Genomic DNA, 18,028 nt, shown 5'->3' with positions numbered 1-18,028 from the left:
TTAAAAGTGGAAATCAAAGCTTAAAACCTTCAGAAATATGGATCTGAACTATGCTTAGGGAGTTCTGGTTTATGAAGCTCCTGCAGTGGAAATTGGCTCCTCACCCATCTGGTAACACAATAACACTAAAGTGAGTACTTAAAAATCTGCATAAGTGCTAGCTAGGGGAATTCTGGCAATTGATGTCCACATATCTTAAAATTGCCAAGGTTGAGATACACTGAACTACATTGCCAAGGAAAGCAAAGAGTTTTTAGCCTTGATGTCAAATATAACACCCACCCACCCCAAAATATGATTTAATACATCAGGATGAAAACAAACAAACAAGCGGGAGTTTTAACATAAAGCCTGAACTCAGCTTGTGACACCCAATGAAGCCTCTTGAAATGCTAAAGCTCAAATATTATTATTATTATAAATATCTTAAAGATGTGTACTTAAAAGTCTGAGAATGATTTTGCACACTATGAATTTAAATTGACCGAACGTATCTAAACCAACTCTAGTAAGAAATGCAGCCAGGTCATTTTCAGGATGTAAAAGCAACTTGATCAATCCTTTGAAGTTCTATTATGCATTAGAGTTTTGAACCGGTCTACAACCGGTTCAACAATCGCATCGTGAATTTTTGAAAATTTTTCACGGATGGCACTTCTCAGGTTTTCCAAAGCTGAGGAGATCCAGCTTGGGTTTTCCACTTCTTGTTTTTTCTTTCTGAGCTCCTCGATATCCTCGTTCAGCTGGCTCGCTTCCTTCTCAAATCCCTCTTCCAATAAAGCCTTTTGCTCCTGCGGACACAGCAAACGTCAGTGTTATGAGACCGAAAGCAAAAGACGTGATTATTGACACAGACCGTGTCCAAGAATGTACCCAAAAAAGAAAGAAGATTCAAGATCGACTTGGTCAATTCCTGTCAAACTATAATTGTGTAAAGGACAAAAGCAGGAAATAACCTCACATGGACTATAGTGGTGGAATTCAGCCAGTTCACACCACTTTAACAGAGGGATAGAATCAAGATGACGTGAAGTGTTAATACCACTTTATAAGGCCTTGGTAAGGCCACACCTGGAATACTGCATCCAGTTTTGGTCACCATGATGTAAAAAAGATGTCGAAACTCTAGAAAGGGTACAGAGATGAGCAACAAAGATGATCAGGGGAATGGAGGCTAAAACGTATAAGGAACGGTTGCTGGAATTGGGTATGTCTAGTTTGATGAAGAGAAGGACGAGGAGGGACATGATAGCAGCCTTCCAATATCTCAGGGGCTGCCCCAAAGAAGAGGGAGTCAAGCTATTCTCCAAAGCACCTGAAGGCAGGACAAGAAGCAACGGATGGAAACTAATCAAGGAGAGAAGCAACCTGGAACTAAGGAGAAACTTCCTGACAGTTAGAACAATTAATCAATGGAACAACCTGCCTCAGAAGCTCTGAATGCTCCAACAATGGAAGTTTTTAAGTAGAGACAGGACAGCCATTTGTCTGAAATGGTGTAGGGTTTCCTGCCTGAGCAGGGGGTTGGACTAGATGACCTCCAAGGTCCCTTCCAACTTATTATTATTATTATTATTATTATTATTATTATTATTATTATTATTATTATTATTATTATTATTAAGTTCTGGAAGAGGCATTCACACAGAGAGCCGGTTGTTCACATATCTGAATCCCACCACTGACTCCATCCCATTAGGTCCCTATAGTTCAGCTCAGTTACTCTCTTGGCCAGGGTGAGGTGTGTCCTGCAGTGAACAATTCACGTGGCTTCTGGACCAGTTAGCATATAAAGTTGCATAGAAAATGGGAATTCAAAGCCATCTGTGTGTCAGAAATCTTCATTCCCCAAATCACGAAAGATTCTTTGCACTTTAAGGAGGGGGAAAATAATCCTCTTTTCATTTCCTCTTCTGTTACTCCTAACAGATCACTGCCAGAGCTGACATCATACATCAGTGCAGTGGCAGTATAGTCATGGGTTGTCTCGCTTAAGGACTGTGACAAAAGAGATACTTCAGGATCCAATCTGCATCCATCACTGGGACCAGCGGTATTGTCTTTCTGAGCTTGCTGACTTATGCTGGAGCCCATCTTTAGGAAAACTTCTCTCTGGCAGAGTGTGTGCTGTTGTGTGTATTTTTATGGCGCCTGTTGTATGTGGCTTTTTAGATGTTGACTGGGGTGTGTTGATGACTGGCTTTTAAGTCAGCGGTCATCATTTGCTTGTGCTGCCCAGCCCTCTAAATACTTGATAAGCTGGTGGAAAAATCAGTATTCCAATTGATTGACGAGAGGCTTGTTTCCTAGGTTTCAATCACTGCCCTGGCTGTTTTTGTACCTGCTTGTCCAACAATCTTATTAGCTGCAAAATTGATTGACGGGATGATTTGCTTAATGACCAGCCCAGATTGGATCCTGCAGCATTTTCCTGGAACACGTATATTCACCTTCCTTCGTGAAAGAGAAACCTGCAGTACGCTTGTCCTAAATCCATTGATTTTCAGTTTTGGAAGTCTGCATGTTTGTTGACACCCTACCGCCCAACTACAGCAAGCCCTTGCCGAGATTATCGTGTTACCCTGAGTTTGCTTTCGATCATCTTCTCATACTCTTCCAGCCTCTTCTTCTTTTCTTCCATCCTCTTCTTCTTCAGCATATGAAAGTTCATTTCCTGACTCTGTTTGTGGTCCTCCGACTTCTGTTTTGACATTTCTTTTTCCTGCTTCTGAACCTTCTTCTCTAGTTCTTTGGCTTTGGTCTTCATCTGTTCATCTAAACCGGGGGGGGGGGGGGAGGGGAGGAGGGGAGAGACATAAACAACTGCAGGTGATGTGCAAGTCGGCAAATACAGTAGTGGCCAAAATTCTGGAAACCTTTTGGGAAACGTGTACAAGTAGAAATGCCACCTTTGGTTAAGTTTCCACCCATTTTTCTTCTAATTTCTTTATAACTGTAGCCTTGCTCACTTAATAATACTATTTTACATCGCTTTCTGGGCGACCCGTCAACTCTTTGCATCGTGACTTTAATTTTATTATGTTTTGCAAGCTCACTAAATGAAAGAACACAAAAAACCCGACCAACTTCATACTGATCACATAACACACCGACAAATGCCCTCCTCTCAGCTTCGATACATGACATCAATCACTGGATCCTACCGTGATCTGGTTGGCTCATTGCCAAAACAAGATGACGCCTGATTGGCTCCCTAAACGCTCATGTTCATTGGCTACATTCAGATGAAGGAAAGCTGATATTAACCTAAGCAAGTTGTGCTTCCTTTTCCTGGTTATTTGGCTATAACGTTTCATAGAGTACAGTGCAGATAATTGAACAAACTTCATTACACTACATTCTTGATTAAGTTATCTTTCCATTGATATATAATTTTATGGTACTACTCTCCCCCCCCCCAAAAAAAGTGGTGTTATTAGCCATCAAACCTCAAAAATATACTTTTCCCAAAAGGTTTCCACAATTTTGGCCACTACTGTATTGCAATAAATAAGTAGATTTGGCCCACAGGCAGCCCTTCCTTAATTATGATCAGAGCCATAAAGTGCAATTCAGGTCGTCCTCGACTTAACAACCACACAATTAAGCCCAAAATTTCTGTTGCTAAGCGAGACATTTGTTAAGTGAGCTTTCCTCCCGTTTTGCAACCTTTCTTGCCACAGTCGTTAAGTGAATCACTGCAACTGTTCAGTTAGCAACACGGTCCTTAAGCAAATCTGGCTTCCCCACTGATTTTGCTTGCCGGAAGGTCGCAAAAGGGGATCCCGTGATGCTGGGACACTGCAACCGTCATAAATATGAATCAGCTGCCAAGCATCTGAATTCATGTCACCATGGAGATGCTGCAATAATTATCAGTGTGAAAAATGGTCGTTAAGTCACTTTTTTCAGTGCCGTTGTAACTTTGAATGGTCACTGAATGAACTCTTGTAAGTCGAGGACCAGGTGTACACATTTCCAGCCTCACCGTAACGAGGGTGTTTGGAACAGGAGAAGGCTATAGGCTGCCGTAGGGGAATTGCAAGAATATTGCCCAAAGAAGCATTAAAAAAATTAGACGAACATTTTAGGAAAGACAATTATTTCCCCTAGAATCCTTTTTTCTAAAAAAAAAAAAAAAATCTTGGATCAGCTCCTTCCTGAAGTCCTGGGCCCTCCGGCTCAGCGTTTTGCAGTTCATTTATTGGGATATAAATGAATGCAGTTACAAATATTGGATAATGCTGCAGAAAACCATCTTTCATTACCAGGTGCTTACTCATAGGGGAGAGGAAAGCATTTTCCCAATGAGTTTAAGGATAAGCAAGTCGGTTCCCGCCTTCAAAGCAGAACCAACATCCGACAGCTTGTTCACACCTTTACCTGCTTTTTCCTTCTCGCTCAGTTGAAGGGCTATGTCATTTTGAAGGATGGCTTTGGTGATGCCTTCCTTGCCGCGGTGGAATTCGTTCAGCTTCCTCCATGCCTGGTTGAAGGAAAAGAAAGAGTCATCTGGAGTGATGCAGAGATGCCACAGCGATGAGAAGGAAGCTTTGTCAAAGCTAGCCACTGAAAGATCTTCCTGGAGGATGGCACTGCTATCAAATGGGTGACAAGAAGTGAAATCTCATGCTGGATTGGGGGGAAATTGGCTTCCCGTAGCTCATCAAAAGGACATCTTAAATGCAAAAGCACAGTCTTGATGCCAATGATGGGAATGTTACCAAAAAAGGAAATCCATTTCTTCCCTCCAGACATCTGTTATCACGATTGGAAATAATAATAACAGAGTTGTGCCTGACTCTAGGGGGCAGTACTCATCTCCATTTCTTAACCGAGGGAGCCAGCATTGTAATTTCCATGGTCATATGGCCAGCATGGCTATAGCTGAGGCACACGGAATGCTGTTACCTTCCCACCGAAGTGGTACCTGTTTAACTTTTGTCGGCGGATAACACCCAGGGAGAGGGCCTTCTCTGTGGGTGCACCTGCCCTCTGGAACCAGCTGCCCATGGAGCTCAGGACTGCCCCTGACCTGCGTTCATTCCGCCGGGACCTGAAGACTTGGCTCTTTGAGCTCTCTAGCCCAGGCTGAGAATTTTAACTGTTCTATTTGCAGGGATAATTTAATCTTTTTAATTGTTTTTTTAACTTTTGTATTTTGTATTGATGTGATTTTAAAATGCCCTGTAAACCACCCTGAGTCCTTCGGGAAAGGGCGGTATATAAATCTAATAAAATAAAAAAATAAAATAAAATAAAATAAAATAAAATAAAATAAAATAAAATAAAAAAAAATAAAAAAAAATAAAAAAAAATAAATAAACTACTTGCATTTGCCTACTTTTGAACTGCTAGGTTTGCAGGAGCTGGAGCAAGGAACGGGAGCTTACCCGTTGTGCCGTGCTCAGGTCTCAAACTCTCACCATGTTTAACCACGGAGCCATTAGGCCAACCTAGATATGACATGCTTCATTTTCCCAACAGCTTTATCCAACGTTACAGAGTCTGGCCTAACAGAATTACCTCATCCTTTGTGAGTATTAATTTAGCAAACCTCATCATTTTGTACCATGATTCCTTTTTTAGGTGTATCATAGAATTGTTTCTCCACTTTCTGGAGGTCATTAAGATATTCCTGGTGGCCACCAGCTCGGAAGTAGCTTCCGTTCTTGATATTCTGCTCCAGGCCCTCAGATAGTGAGGTTAATAAAGCTGAACAGATTTCGGAGGATTTCTCTTTATTTTTCTTGCAGTAATCTTCCTTCTTGCTCTCCATGGTTTTCTGGTAGGAACAAAAGATAACAAAGCAAGAAGTGAGATTTGACAAACAAATCCACGTTTGTACATTGTATACATGCTGGTGGTCTCCCATGATTAAACAGACTTTCATCCCAATTTGAAATGGTAGATGCTCTTCGTTTAATTCAGAGGTCTTCGAACTTGGTCCTTTTATGACTTGTGGACTTTAACTCCCAGAATTCCTCAGCCAGGCATGCTGGCTGAGGAATTCTGGGAGTTGAAGTCCACAAGTCATAAAAGGGCCAAGTTTGAAGACCCCTGCTTTAATTTAACTAGAGCAGTGTCTCTCTTCAGGGCAACAGGGCTTTAAGATGTATGGACTTCAACTCCCAGAATTCCTCAACCAGTATTGGTGGCTGTGGAATTCTGAGAGCTGAGGTCCACACAACGTAAAGCCATCAAGGTTGAGAAACACTGAAGTAGAGGATCCTTAATTCTTAGAACAGGACCAGAATTTTCCAAAAGAGCTGATGATGACATCCCTCATCATCCTGTCAGTTCTCCTGGATGTTCCTTCCCACATCCATCGTTTGTCCTTCACTGCAATCAGGCACATCTGGTGATATAGCCATCCACCAATATCTTGACTAGGAACATCTACAGCACTTGTGTGAGGCTAGAACAAGAATACTATCTTTTGTATTCTTTTCTAAAATATTTTTTTAACTTTATTATAAGATAAAAATGCAGAAAGAAACTTTTTTATTATTATTTTTTTCAACTTTGAGCAAAAAGGTCAGGAGCATTTTCCGGACACAAACAAAACGAGAAGAGTTCTTCTCTTTAATTAAAACTGTTTGGCCATCTCTGTCAATTCCATATTTTCAATATTGTCTATAAAGGTTAGTGTCATACAAGATTACCTACCATGAGTTCAACCTGGTACTGACGTGTGTCATCCTTGAAAGCACGAGCCATGAACATCTGGAGAGCCTGTTCCTCACATGTTTTGTGTTTGTCCAGAAGTTCCTGGAGACTATCAGTGGGTAGCTGTAAGCTTTGGTCCATCAGTTGCTCATAGCGAGCAACAGCTTCCTGTAGGGCTGCCCTGTTCTCAATCTCAGCCAAGGCCGAGACTGTGTTCTCCAGGCAGGGAATATTCCCGCTAGAGATAGTATCCACATAGGTCTCAACCAACTTTGCTAATACTGCATGGAGAAAAATAACACAGATCGTTGAACCATCAGCCAGACATATTCAGCTATCGTTGCTCATTGTGGTGCAGACTCAAGAATTTAAGGCATTGTGCCATAACATGCTTGCCAATAGTCTACGTTGATTCTCACTCACCCAGGTCATGGTTGTCCTAAAGGTGCTTTTTCAAAAGGCAACTGGACTCTCTTGGTTTTTCCTTGACGATGTTTCACCTCTCATCCAAGAAGCTTCTTCAGTTCGGACTGAAGGACTCTCAGAAAGAGTGCTAATGGCCAGATGACCGCAGGGAATATCAATCCTTCCATTCTCCACCATCCAATCAGAACTGAAGAAGCTTCTTAGATGAGACGCAAAACATCTTCAGAGAAAACGAACAAAGTCCAGTTGAAAAAGCATCATGCTTGCCAGTTGGGATAGATGGTCCAGCCTGCATGGCTTTCTGGAGGAGAATTCATTCAACAGAATGAGGCATAATGCATGCAAATCTTCCAGCTCTCCCTGGCTTATCATAATGACACCCCAGACTTAACAATTGTTGAAAAGAAAGATAAAAAAAGTCTGAATAGTGGATGTGGCAGTACCTGGAGACAGCAGAACAGAAGAGAAAGAACTCGAGAAGATAACTAAATACAAAGACCTGCAAATAGAAATAGAAGGTTAAAAGGTAAAGGTTCCCCCGCACGTTTCCCGACTCTAGGGGCCGGTGCTCATCTCCGTTTCAAAGCCGAAGAGCCAGCGCTTGTCCGAGGATGTCTCCGTGGTCATGTGGCCAGCATGACTAGACGCCAAAAGCACACGGAACGCTGTTACCTTCCCACCGTCGTGGTCCCTATTTTTCTACTTGCATTTTTACGTGCTTTCGAACTGCTAGGTTGGCAGAAGCTGGGACGAGTAACAGGCGCTCACTCTGTTACGCAGCACTCGGGATTCGACCCGCCAAACTGCCGACCCTCTGATCGACAGGCTCAGCGTCCTAACCCACTGAGCCACTGCGTCCCTACCAAAATAGAAAGGCTGTGGCAAAAGAAAACAAAGATGGAACTAATAGTAATAGGCACCTGGGGGGCAAATCCAAAATAACTGGAGCACCACTTGAACACCATCAGCAATGACAAAATCTCCATCAGTTGCAAAAGGCAGCTGTACTCAGACTAGTTGACATCCTGTGACGTTACCTTCAACATCATCAAACAACCACATCTGCCTATCTCAGGTCCTTGAGAAGAACTCAATTGGAGCCAAATCCGATATAAACATCTGGCTGAGTATAGTTATTCCTCAATTTACGACCACAATTGAGCCCCATTTTTTTGTTGCTAAGTGAGACATTTCTTAAATGTATTTTGCCCCATTTTACAACCTTTCTTGCTACACTTGTTAAGTGACTCACTGCAATTTTTTAAGTTAGTAACACGGTTGTGAAGTGAATCTGGCTTCCCCACTGACTTTGGTTGACCAAAGGTTGCAAAAGGGGATTACATGACCCCGGGACACTGTGACCGTCATAAATATGAGCCAGTTGCCAAGCATCTGAATTTTGATCACCTATGGGGATTCTAAGGGACGCGGTGGCTCATGTTGTGACTCAGGGCCAGCCTGTGGGTCCGACAGCCGGCTCTGATGTATCGGATGACTCTGAGGGGGAGGAGGGAAACGAACCGGCTGATGATGGTTTGGAGGAGGGAAACGAACCGGCTGATGATGGTTTGGAGGCTTTGCAGAGTCCTCAGCCGGGGACCTCTTCTCAGCTGCATGAGCCCGAGAGTGCGGAGGATGATGACCCACAGCTGGCCCTGTTCAAGGACGCCCGACGCAGGAGGCAGTCAAGCAGGAACAAACAAAGAAAGGCTGCAGGACTCCTCGGGAGGAGGCACAGGGAGACCACGCCCTGAGCTCTCTATAAAAGGAGTGTTTGGGGAGGGGCTGGTTGCTGAAAGCAACTTTTCCGCTTGAGAAGACAAGCTCTAGTGTTTTTGTTAACTGCGTAATTAAATCTTGGCAGAAGCCTTTTAGCCTTGGACGCTTTCCAGTCTCTTCTTTTTGAATAGGGGTTGCGAGAAGAGGGCTGGTTCAGAACAGCTCAGTGGGTTAGGACGCTGAGCTTGTCGATCAGAAGGTTGGCAGTTTGGCGGGTCGAATCCCGAGTGCCGCGTAGCAGAGTGAGCGCCTGTTACTCGTCCCAGCTTCTGCCAACCTAGCAGTTGGAAAGCACGTAAAAATGCAAGTAGAAAAATAGGGACCACTACGGTGGGAAGGTAACAGCGCTCCGTGCGCCTTTGCCGTCTAGTCATGCCGGCCACATGACCACGGAGACGTCCTCGGACAAGCGCTGGCTCTTCAGCTTTGAAACGGAGATGAGCACCGGCCCCTAGATTTGGAAACGACTAGCACGCATGTGCGGGGGAACCTTTACCTTTACCTTATGGGGATTCTGCAACGGTCGTTAAATGCGAAAAATGGTCAAAAGTCCCTTTTGGACATGTGAAAAATGGTTACAAATCACCTTTTTCAGTATTGCTGTAGCTTCAAACAGTCACTAAATGAACTGCTGTAAATCAAGGACTACCTGTATACAACCAAACATCATCATCATCATCAAGCTAGAAGGACTCACAGTTGCCAGTGACAACATGTCCGCCTGGAAGAGTCTTTTCTTGGGATGCCTCATAAATATAATGGCAAAATTTCTTTGTTTGTTCCACAAATTCAGGCTCCAGCTGATTATCCACCATCTTTTCCAGATAGCGCAAGTTCCTACTTTTAGTAGGGCTATCAAAGACGAAGCATTTCCAGGTGGGGAAAAATAGTCGGATGCATGTCCGTGGCAGATTGAATATCTGCTTCTCCTGACTGTCACCTAGAAAGCAACATGTCCACCTTGCAGGTAAATCTGAATTGCATCTGCCCGTGGGCGTTTCAGGGAGGAAAGCTCCCATCTCTATTATTTAGTGCCATTTCACTGTTATCCTTACCAAGTACAGATTTCTCCTCTTACTTCATCCACCTTTTCTCTCTTATAGAGGCCACAAATCTGTAATGTGAGTTTTTCTTGTTACCAAGTCAGTGGTTTTGGATAGCCTTTATTTAACACACTGCACTGGGATTTACCCAGAAGGATTTTGTGGAAATGTACAAATTAAGGGTGACGTAGTCTTTTAACCTGTAGGCCAGGGGTGTCAAACTCAATTTCATTGAGGGCCACATCAGCATTGCGGTTGCCCTCAAGGGGCCGGGTGGGTGTGGCCAGGGTGGGTGTGGCCTACTGGGTGGGCATGGCTAGAGTGCCTATGGCCTACTGGGTGGGCGTGGCCAGCTCTACATCATTGGCACCAAGGGTGCCTATGGGGGCCTGGGCAGGAGTGGGAGAGATCTGAGGGTCTCTGGCAGAAGGAGGGTCTCTGGGCCAAGGCAGTGGGGGCCGTTCCCTCACTGTTTCCAGGATGGCTTTGCGGGCCGCATGAAATCACTTCGTGGGCCGGATCTGGCCCCCGGGCCTTGTGTTTGACATGTCTGCTGTAGGCTCAGCCACTGAAGTATATGCAAATTGAATCCCAAATTCCAGGCAATTGCAACCCTGATTTAAATTAATCGAGAAAAAGGAGCATTTGAAGAAACAACACCATTGCTTAGTGTACAAGTAATTTGGTTAGGGAACAACTGAGGAAGACAACTCAGCTTTTGTTCCAGTGCCACGAGTACTGTGACTGAAATGGGCTTCCTGAGAAAAACAGCTTCCTACTGGCTATTTTTGTTGTCGATTTAGCCTGTTTCAAAGTTCAATTACTTTTTTATTATACCATATCTGCTGACTCTTATTTTACAATGCTCTGTCACCCAGATGACTTTCTTGCCCAAATTAGTAGAGCCTACAATTTCCTGGTTTCTAGTGTGGTGTCTTCATCTCTAGATCAAACTGGCTTGGGTGATACTTTTTACCACTTGAGGTCTATTCTGGGACCTCCCTAAAGAAGGAAAATGTAGGCCTGATGCTTCTATTCCTTATTCAAGTGGTCACACAGATTTTCACGTTGCAATTGTCATCAGTTACCTTTTTTTAATTCCAGAGCGTGTTCGAGATATTCGTCCTCCGTGATGGATTGCCCATCCCGTTCCAGCTGCAGTGCGAAGTCTCGCACAGTCCAGACAAACGTTGGGAAGAAGCCGACAAATTCAGAAGAGTCGTCTGCATCTCCGGGACTGGAGGAAGCCTTGGCCTTGATATATTCTGACAACTCCGTCACAAAACTGTTGGCCCGGTTTAGGAATCGAGAAATGTACATGTGCAGTGAATACACTTAGCATGTGGGGAAACAGCTAAGTTTGGATATGATGTAGGCAATGAGTTTGGAAATGACGTAGGCAAGGATGTTGCTGAGGTCTACCACACTCCAAATCTGATTGCACGGAACGGGAATGGGGAATCATGGCCCTTTTATGACTTGCGGATCTCAACTCTCAGAATTCCTGAGCCAATTATGGTTATTTAAAGCACACACAAAAAAAATGACTTCCTTTTTTTCTCTCTTGCTTCTTTTTTGCCTTTCCTCTTTTTTCTCTTTTCCCCCCCTTTTCTTACTCTGTATTAATACCCCTTAATCTTTTACCTTCTTTCTTAAAACTGTTAATAAAACTCTAATAAAGCAAAAGAAAATTATCCCTGTTGAAAAGCAATGTGGTTCCAATAACAGACTTCACCTATTCATTGCCTCAACCCATTTTCTATGCCTCCTCAATACCCCAACATGTAAAGCAGTCAATATTCAATCTAGGTTTAGCACGCTGGGGAAATGCAGTGGGCAAGTTTGGAATTTTTTTTTATTTTATTTATTTTAATTCCATTTATATCCCGCCCTTCTCCGAAGACTCAGGGCGGCTTACAAGCTTAGCAGTAGCCTTCATTCTATGTATATGCCTGCTTATTAGGGCTTTCACACACACCCCCAAGCGGCATTATTACAAAGTCAGCTTAATTGCCCCCAACAATCTGGGTCCTCATTTTACCTACCTCGGAAGGATGGAAGGCTGAGTCAACCTTGAGCCTGGTGGGACTCGAACCTGCACTAATTGCAGGCAGCTGGTGTTACTTAAGGAGGCATTAGCCCACTGCTCCACCAAGGACATAGACAAGGATTTTCCTGAAGTCTACCTCACTTGAACTCTAACTGCATAGAACAGGGGTGAGGAACTATGGCCCTTTTATGACTCGTGGACTTCAACTCCTAGAATTCCTGAGCCAGCCATGATGGCTCAGGAATTCTGGGAGTTGAAGTCCACAAGTCATAAAGTGGCTGTAGTTTCCCCACTTCTGCAATAGCACAACGGAGCTATTCTTGAAAAGAATACTGAAGCTTGTCCAGAGCATTCTGATCAATGGTCCCCACACTGTTGTAGACCAGGGTGCTGCTTAACAACACGGCCAAAGCGAAGATCCAGGCATCGTTTTGAGAGCTGCCCTAGAGAGGGACAAGAATAGGTTATGTTCTGTTTCTCACTTCTGCTGAGTTTATCTATGCCTATTACAAAGTAATTTCTAATAAGCATACTGTACCATTCATTCACCACTCCAGAATTTATTCACCAAGTCATTCATCTATTCGGACAGTCGCAGGGTGCTGGGAGTTGTAGTTTAGGAAAATTTGAGGCCATGCATTGTAGGAGTTTCAAATAACAGTTGGGAAGGGAGACGTAAAAGCAAAGTAAACAGCTTTCCCCACTTACTTAGCTCGTCAGAAGCTGGCTAGGAAGGCTGTAAATGACTCAGGGAACCTACAGCTGTTGTAAATACATGCCAGTTGCCAAGGACCTAAATTATGATCACATGACCATGGTGATGCTGTGATGGTCATAAGTGTGAGGATATAAGATATCAGATATAAGACACTTTTTCCAGTGCTATTGTAAATGGATCGAGGCCTCTGACTCTTGAGCCATGTAGGGAAAATGTACGGTAAGATAATAGAAACAAGATCAAGACCAGTTCTAGAACCAGAACTAGCAGAAGAGGAGATGCATTTTAGAAGAGCTAGAAGCTGCACAGATACAATTTTTGTGCTTAAACAACCCATAGAAAAAGAATATGGAATACAATAAAAATCCCCTTCTCACATTTGTAGACCAAGAGAAAGCATTTGATAACAGTTGATAGGAAATTGTTATGGCAAACATTGATTCAATATGGAGTAAGTAAACATAGGTATAGGTTCTCCTGTTTGAGCAGGGGGCTGGACTAGAAGATCTCCTAGGTCCCTTTCAGCTCTATTTCTATTTCTAGTCTAGTTTAGTCTATCTGGTCTTCCATTCCATTACTCTACTCCACTCCACTCCACTCCACTCTCTAATCTAGTGTAGTCCAGTCATATATTATTCTATTCTATTCTATTCTATTCTATTCTATTCTATTCTATTCTATTCTATTCTATTCAAAAAAAAATCTTATTAGAGTATGCAGAAGCTTATACAGTGACTACGGAGGTCCAGTCAGAACAAACCAACGAACATCTGAACCCTTTATAGTAAAACTATCCCCACTATTGTTTATCACCTACATTGACAGGATAAGCACAGCCAAACCCAAGAATGGAAATAATATGAACAAACTTCTCTTTGCAGATGATCAGGCACTGATAGCAAGTACAGTTGAGAAACTGCAAAATCATCTTATGGACGGGAATGCCAGACAAATAATATGAAAATCAGCAAAGAGAAAAACAGAAGTCATTGAATTCTTTTATGCAAAGAAATATAAAAATATAAAAATCACCTTTTCCACATCACCTAATCCCTCAGTATCCAGAAGGACAAGGGTTTGCTTAGGCCTATCTGGATAGGGAATGCACCACATCCAGATTCCTTTAGTTTTTGCTTGCACTGTGGAGCCTAAGGAGAAGCCTACAAAAGGAAAAAAATGGGATACAGTTTAGATCTAAAACGGTCAACCTGCAACGTGTGAGCTACGGTTAATAATAAGAGACAGGTTGTTCACCTGTCTTTTACACCTTGAAACAGGAAGTTATGCAAGGGTGTAGTTTGCCGTGTGAAAACAGTCCTCAAAAATATTTCATTTTGCAATATAAGAAAAAGCACAAGAATCCTCAAAAGATAAGGGGCCTACATTTCTGAGAAGCTAAAAACACACCAGAGGAAGAGTGTGATTAAAATGACAATCTAAACATGCTGTAATGGGAGGTGAGAAAGACCTTGGGAGAAGGGCACTGGATCACTCACAAAGGGTATTTTGGAAAATGAAAGTGCAACCTGTCCATCGGAGCAGAAAACCCCAGATTTGGGGGGCTGGGGGTGTGTGCTCATTTTCCCACCCCTTGTCCAAATTGTCCTGGTTCACCTCTGCCCTTCTCACCTGAACTTTTGCCAGCCAGCTTGTTCATCAGGTAGGACTTGCCCGTGCGGTAGAGTCCCACGATGGCCACCACCACCACCGGCTTCCGGATTTCCGACAGCAAGTCAAGGGCCTCCGAACAGACCCGGAGGCGATTTTTCCTGTTCTCAACCAGGCACACCGGAGCCTCCATCCTGGATTTGAGGGAGATGCAGCTGCAGAGAGGATGGGGGCAGCTGCAGCCACTTTCTTCACAGCCAGCTCCCAAAGGAGGAGCATCAAAGACCCTTCCCCAAGTCCATGACTTCCAAGTGACATCAAGCCCATCCCAGGCCAGTGAGCGGATGGGCTTTGTAATCCCCAACAGATCCCTTCTCAAGCCATCTTCCCCCAGACCTCCAGAAGGCACTCGGCTGAAGGGCAGCGGGTCTTCTGGGCCAAGCCAGACCCCGGGCCAAGCCAGACCCCCGGGGACAGACCCGGTCCAAAAGGGAGTGAGGGGTCCCCAAGTCCCCTTCCCCGCAGCTACCTCGGAACCCCGCGCTGCCTCCGACCCACGCCCTGACTTGTCTGGCCCCCAAACTCCCCGGGGCTCAAACGGGACCACCTTCCCTGCAGCTTCCCCAGAAGCATTTCTTCTCCGGGAGCCCCCCCACCCCACCCCTCCCGCCCGCCCGCACCTGTCCGGAGAAACCCCTCTGGCCCTCAACGGACCCTCCCGCCAGCCCTCCACTCCCCCCACCCCAATTCCCGGGGGGCGTCTCTGTTTCCCGGGTCTCCCCCCCATCCCTCCCAACTGCTGGGTTAGAGCCCGCAAGGGGGGGTCCCATCCAACCTCAAGTCCGGAAAGTCTCTACAGCTGCGGCGAAGGACCGGAGCCCGGACGCGAAGGTGGGGAAAAGCGTGTCCCCCTTTTCCCGGTCTCCCTCCCCTTTTCCCGTCTTTGCAAAGGAGATCAGCCGGGGATCCTCCGGCTCTCTTCGCAGCTCTCCCGCGACCTTGCTCCTCCCGTGCTCGCCTCGCTTATCAAGAAGCTGCCAACCTCTCGGGCAGGCGGGGCAAATCCTGAAGACCTTTCCCCGTGTCAACTACGGGGAATTAAACCTGGCTGGGGATGGGAGGGGTGCAGAGAGAGGGAGGGGGGATCGGCTGAACCCCCAGCCTGAACTTTTCACCGTGGTTTGCACGCGTCGGGGGTTTGGAGGGGGGTGGGGTTTGTACGAACGCCGGTGCCACCCGTACGTGTGAATATAACGGACACGAGCGTCTTAGGTGGAGATTTTAGATTTAGATAACCTTTATTGTCACTTTTTTTTTAAACGGAGTGGAGTCGTGGCTAGCAGTTTGCGTTGGTTGCTTCCTCGCGGTTGACTTGCTCAAGACGTTTGAAGAAGATCCCCCTACTACAATATCGTACCTAAGCCAAAATGAGGGGGGAAAATGTATGGAGTTTAAGCCGGAACTATTTTTAGGAGGTAGAATTGTAGGTGATTATGAGAAAGTCTGAATTGATTTAGTTTTACATATATTAACAGCAGCAAGAATTGCATTTGCTCAATGTTGGAAAAATGAAGAATTACCGGCGGAGGAAGTGTTAATTAAAAAAATCTTAAAGAGTGCCGCAGAAATGGCTAGACTGACATCGATAATGAAAGAGAGAGAAGATTCAGTTTAGTTTAGAACATGGAATACTTTTTATAATTGGTTAGATAAATGAGGTAGAGGGAAAGGAACTTAATATGTATTAGTAAATTAGACATTGAAACCCAATGTTGCTGATAAATATTTTAAGCACTGCAATTACAAAAAAACCCTAATACAAATGTAATATTGTACCTAAGCCGTTAATAGTTTTAAAAAGTGCACAAATTGAAAACACAGGGAGGGAGGGAGACAAGATGGGTGTGGCACCACCAAGGTCTACTAGACAATTTCTGAAAGTTGGGAAGGAATTACCACTTGTCACCCCATAACTTGGAGGAAAGGCTGGAAAGTGGGGGGGGGGAATTGGGGTTATTGGATCTCATTATATGTTTAAGAGTGAGCGCCTGTTACTCGTCCCAGCTTCTGCCAACCTAGCAGTTCGAAAGCACGTAAAAAGGCAAGTAGAAAAATAGGGACCACTACGGTGGGAAGGTAACAGCGTTCCGTGCACCTTTGGCATCTAGTCATGCCGGCCACATGACCACGGAGACATCCTCGGACAAGCGCTGGCTCTTCGGCTTTGAAACGGAGATGAGCACCGGCCCCTAGAGTCGGAAACGACTAGCACGCATGTGCGGGGGAACCTTTACCTTACCTTTATATGTTTAAGCATGTTACTGGTAGAGTTGTGGAAAGCCATGAGCTACATGGGGTTTGCACCAACAACCTACAACTGGTGTGGTCCCTGTTGCTCTCTGAGCTTCATTGTTTCTTACAGATGTTTCATTACCCAACTAGGTAACAGCATCAGTGCTAGAAAGGAGTGGAGCCACCACCAACACTGTCACTATCACTGACAGAGCAAGCCACTAATATATAAACAAAGAGCAAATAATATATTTATTATAAATATATGCTCCATCCAGCCTCCAAGAAATGAATTGCTACATGTTGGTGACCCCCTTAATCTGAAGGTTTCCCAGCTCAGCTAAAAGGAACCAGCTTGATTCAGAGTACAAGCAGGAAACATAAATCTCTTGGGGGGGGTGTTAGATCATTATCTGGGCATGTTCTATCTCTTATCTATATTCTAAATGATTCTTGGGCAACCCAACCCAAGCTGATTTGTGAATTTATTGCAAATGTCTGGGACTTTGTCCTAATTATCTTGTTTTGCTCTTCCAGCCCTTTTAGTAACTAAGACTCCTTTAGTAACAACTCTTAAAAGCAGAGACGTCTTTAAAAAAATCCATGCAGAAGCCTTGGAAAAATGGGTGCCTTGCTTTGAGAAATAACTGAATCGCTTTTGAAACTGCTATTTTTGTTCTACTTTTGTTTCTGAAATGTAAAACAAGAATTTAAAAACTAAGGCAGGCAACTTATGCGGACTTTATACTGTACAGGGCAAAGACTGTAGTATTTTAGTACTGAACCCAGTTCTGGGAGGGCCACCCTCAATATGTTAATACTTTATTGCTTGTCGCCCCTTGCTTGCTAATGATCAGGATCCCTGGCTTTTCAAAAGCGCTTACAGCTATGCCAATTAGGGCTTTCTCAATTTATGTGATTTAATCTTTGCCCTGTACAGAATAAACAGGTTGCAGTTTCCTCCCTTGTGTGATCACTGGCTATTATCGCACCAGGAAAAAACTAATCCAGCATTTGATGGATCAATTCATGGTTTGACCCACGTGGGAATATTGATTTCAACCAGATCCTTCCATGGTGTTGTGGTTCCCATCAATCCGGATGGCAGACCTTTGGGTTTTCTGCCTAGATGCAGACTAGGAGGTTGAGCAGGTGTTGAAAACACTATGATGGGTTGTCAAAAATGTCCACCTGTCTTTCAAATATATATTGGAACTGTAGTTCTAAAGCAACTTTTTTTGGGTATAGATTTTATTAGTTATTATAGGGTTAGGAATAAGGTGGGGTCATGGTTGGGGTTGGGATTGGGGTTAGGATTGGGTTTTTTCCAAATAACATTCTCAATATTTAGTTAACAGCATAATGTCTGGGTTCATGTATTGAACAAACAATAGCAGATAATAATTATCATAAACAATACATTAAATAATCACTCAATAGCCT

The 18,028-nt window shown here is 44.1% G+C and overlaps 1 protein-coding gene across 1 annotated transcript; it reads right to left on the bottom strand.

Annotated features, from left to right (window-relative positions):
- Positions 1 to 554: 554 nt before the first annotated feature.
- Positions 555 to 14,486, bottom strand: LOC308671854 (guanylate-binding protein 2-like; the record flags this gene model as incomplete). Its single annotated transcript, XM_081334337.1, has 10 exons — positions 555 to 791; positions 2,582 to 2,775; positions 4,384 to 4,486; positions 5,573 to 5,785; positions 6,670 to 6,950; positions 9,572 to 9,814; positions 11,006 to 11,202; positions 12,301 to 12,410; positions 13,718 to 13,845; positions 14,315 to 14,486. 10 exons carry the CDS (start codon positions 14,484 to 14,486, stop codon positions 555 to 557), a joined length of 1,878 nt encoding a protein of 625 aa, XP_081190463.1.
- Positions 14,487 to 18,028: the final 3,542 nt, after the last annotated feature.

The sequence above is a fragment of the Vipera berus genome (genome assembly GCF_964194415.1).
Source record: "Vipera berus genome assembly, chromosome: 9".
Classification (NCBI taxonomy): Eukaryota; Metazoa; Chordata; class Lepidosauria; order Squamata; family Viperidae; genus Vipera; species Vipera berus.
Note: the sequence above shows the minus strand (reverse complement) of the source record. Positions and strands in the feature narration are given on the sequence as shown.